General features: G+C 48.3%; 1 protein-coding gene across 1 annotated transcript; it reads right to left on the bottom strand.

Moving 5' to 3' along the window:
* Positions 1–440: 440 nt before the first annotated feature.
* On the bottom strand, positions 441–3,639 carry SPMIP9 (sperm microtubule inner protein 9). The gene is made up of 3 exons (XM_075562659.1): positions 3,613–3,639; positions 2,797–2,889; positions 441–863 (listed from the first exon to the last, which is right to left on the bottom strand). The coding sequence occupies exons 1-3, from the start codon at positions 3,637–3,639 to the stop codon at positions 441–443; spliced, it is 543 nt and encodes a 180-aa protein (XP_075418774.1).
* Positions 3,640–3,921: the final 282 nt, after the last annotated feature.

Below are 3,921 nucleotides of genomic sequence, written 5' to 3'. Positions count from 1 at the left end.
CATGGATTCCTACAAAGGGTGGGGTGGTGGATAAATTAAAGTCAGAGTACTGAGGGGGCAAGCTATCAAGCAGCACCTCAAATTTTACAACCTTCCTGAGTCTCCAGATGACCGTGGGAAGTAGGATGACTCCGGCTTTGTAAGTAAAGGCCCAACAGAGTCAGAATCCGCAGAACAGGACTCCTCACCCTAATGACACCACACACACACACACACACACACACACAGGCTTCCTCCTGGAAGGTGTCTCCTCCTACCCGCCCACTCTCTGCTGAGGGGAGGCTGGTGCTCCAGGGAGGAAGGCAGGTCAGACACAGACCTAGAGCTAGACGCTAGAGCATCTTCTGGGTGCTTTATTTCCCACTCCCTTCTCTGTACTCAAAGGGCAAAGCAGTGGATGTGAGAAGCCCACAGAGCTCTTGAACGGTGTGCTCATCTGCCTACTGGTAAAATGGCATCAAGGGTCCCCAGCGATACAAGATGGGAAACTTGGGCATTTGTTGATGAGGGCAGGAGCAGCCGGGCAGTAGGAGGTAGCCTTTCTCCTCCTCTGTAGCAGGTTGGCTCTTAGGCTCCAGGAGGCAAGGGAAGTCTGCATTCTGCTGAAGCCACCTGGGATCGTCCTGGGCCAGGTGCCGAGTTTCTGACGCTGGGTACATGCAATGACACGCCCTGGTGTATTGGTTCTGGTCCTCTGCAAAGGCAGCACCGTCTGGTGGTGGGAAGAAGCCGGGTTGCCCCAGATCTTTGGCGGTCATGTGGATTCTTTTGAAGGCAGGGTACCCATCTGCCAGTTTGGGGTTGGTGCTGGGGACGGCCCTATAAAACTCTTTGGCCCGGAGTTGAGAATCGAGCTTTGCCTGCTGGAGAACCAAACCAAGCATGAGTGGAGGGCTAAGAAAGGAGAAAACAATGTAGCTTTCCTTGGAAGTACCAGGACAGAGCATAGTTGAAATTCAAAATATGAACAAATCTGCTGGATACTGCTTGATGTATGGACTGTTATAAGAGCTGTAATAGCCCCCAGTAAAATGGTTTTTTAAAAGAGAAAGTAAAAATAATTAATTTTTGAATGGTAACATATACCATTTTGCATTTAATATAATTCCCTCCAAAACGTGTTCAGGGTGAAAAGTCAGTGTCATTCCCACCTTCCTCCTCCCTCCATTCCCTTATCAGAGGCAACCACGGTGACTGGTATTTTGTGTATCTTTCTGGAAATCATGTATGTGCAGGTAACCATACACGTGTATGTCCTCTGTCCCATTTGCACACAGGCGATGCACAATGCATTTGGTGTCTGTATTTGTTGAATTCCATAAGAGATCTGGGAAAGGGTGCCGTCGTGGGCTTCTTATCTGCAGAACGGAACAAGAGTTCTTAGCCAAGACTTAGAACGGGCAAACGATCAGGAAAGCCTCTGGTAGAGTCGATCCAATTGTTCCGTCCACCAAAAGGCCACATGAAAGGACAAACCGGAGCCTGGAGAAAGGAGTTTGCCCGTGGACATGTAACTAACAGAAGAGGGTGGTGGAAATATTTACAGACCTAAATTATGAAGAAAAGCCATCCTGGTGGAAAGATGGGCCTAAAGCACGAGCAGGCATTCCACAGAACAACAAACCTCTATCCACAGATGAAAAGATGTGAATGAAAATTAGTCAAATCTGTCGGACAGGGAAAGATATGACAAAATAAAAATTTATAAATGATCAAGGGCTCATGAGGGAGGGGAACAGGGAGGGAGGGGTAAAATGAGGAGCTGATGCCAGGGGCTTAAGTGGAGAGCAAATGTTTTGAGAATGATGAGGGCAATGAATGTACAAATGTGCTTTACACAATTGATGTATGTATGGATTGTGGTAAGAGTTGTATGAGGCCCTAATAAAATTATTAAAAAGAAGAAAATTAGTCGAATCAAAATGATGACAGTAAGAAGATATTATTTCACACCCATCAAATCGACAACAACTTAAAAATTGGATAATACCAAATAATGGCAAAATCATAGATGGACAGGTGTGAGCATCTAGTGCAGGTGACAATGTAACCTGGTACAGTCGCTCTGGGAAATCATGACGCTGCCTGCTCCCTATAGAAAGCAATCCCACCGCACCCTGAGGGTAATGCTTGCACATTCCCGGGGGGAAGCGGGATAAGGAGAAAAGCAAATAACACAACTGCCCATCAACAGCAGGCCTGGATCTATTGCGGCATATTCATGCAATGTACTATACGACCCAGCGGAAGAATGACTATCCATCGCATAGATGTTTAGCAAGAGCTGAAAGTCACTGAAGCATATAGACAGTTCAACACGATGAAGTTCAACACAAGTTAAACAAGGCAACTTGCTTGAAGGTCTGTGTGTGCGTGGCATTTTTAAAATGCAAGGGGACAGTTAATCCCAAACTCAGGAGAGCAGCTCCCTCTGGAAGTGGTGGGCCCAGGATCAGAGGGGGACATCTAGGGACTGTGAGATCAGATTAATGCTTAGTGTGATATTGTAGAAGCTGACTGATATGAGGCACATTGGTGCTTGTTTTATCATTGCTATTTAAGATAAAAATGAAGATGACTTGTGATGCTTTATATGAGTGGCATTATCTGATGTACATTTAAAAATATACACACTTGCACACATATACGTGCATACACAAAGAACTCTAAATCACACTCCACAGCGCTGGATGTTGCCCTGAATAGGTACCCCACCACTGTCCACACTTGTAAATAAAAAAGGAAACGGTATCATTTCAGTGGGGGGCTGAATGGAAGGCTGGGTGACTTTCCTACCTCCTGCGGTGAGACACCCGAGTATTTGTGCTCCCCATAGGGCTGAAAGTCGATCATGTAGGAGCTCTGGTAGATGTCTAAGTCCACAGGGGCCTGAAGGACAAGGGAGAGTACAAAGCAGAGCCCCTGTCTTGTCAGTTCCCACTTAGAGCCATTCAATGGCATTTCATTGGAGAATGAAGGAGACCGCTGGGCCTGGCCTTTGGAATCACTCATGATCTGGTCTCTACCCTCTTTGCACATCATCCCCTTGTGGGACCCCCTCCAGGAGCTCTGGACTCCAGTCTTGGCCATTTCCACTCTGCAAGGGTGCCCGACCCAGGATCTCCCTTGCTCAAAATGCTAGTTTCACTTCTCACTGACTCTCAACTCCTATGTAGACTCATGAAGGCCACAATGAAATGTCCCTCCTCTAGAAGATGACATTTACCCTTTCATTCCGCCTCCTCACCCCCCCCCCCCAAGTCTAACCCTTTCCCCTTAATGCTTTCATAACCCAGCTGGCACTCCGGGCCCCCGCACTCCTCAGGGTACATGGTAATGGATTTCACGAGGGACGCTAGATCCGAAACTTCTCTGAGGTCATTCTGTAGTTTCATAGCCCAGCACACACAGTGCCTGGCTCACCGGGAGTGCCTCATTAATGCACACCAAGGAAATAAATAAAACCCCAGAAAACTGCAAACATCTACCATTCTCTGCTTATTGAAAAATAATGACCCAAGGGAGCCCCAATAGCCTGCCCTGCCCTGGGGCTACATGCTGAGACTGCCTGAGGCTGAGCTGTCACAGGGCGCAGAAACCCACAGCACTCACCTGTCCGGGGTACACCGCGTGTGCCATGATCGAGGGCCTAGACGGAGACAAGGTGGTTAGTCCTCCCCTGCCTCACCACAGGCAGCGAAGAGAACCACTGTGCCCACACTGTGCTGGCCCTCTCTGAGCACCCATTCCCCCCACCTCCCACCCTGCCCGATACCTCCTCATCCAGGCCCTGGGACAAGTGGCTGGAACAAGGATCCGATGCTGTGTAGCGCGTCAGATAGACCGTCTAGCAGAGGCAATCTTATAGTGAGCCTTGTGACATTGGGGAGGAATAAGCCCTGATTCCCAGTATCTGTTAAG

Source organism: Tenrec ecaudatus, chromosome 11 (genome assembly GCF_050624435.1).
Source record: "Tenrec ecaudatus isolate mTenEca1 chromosome 11, mTenEca1.hap1, whole genome shotgun sequence".
Taxonomy (NCBI): domain Eukaryota; kingdom Metazoa; phylum Chordata; class Mammalia; order Afrosoricida; family Tenrecidae; genus Tenrec; species Tenrec ecaudatus.
This window is presented reverse-complemented; position numbering and strand designations above follow the sequence as displayed.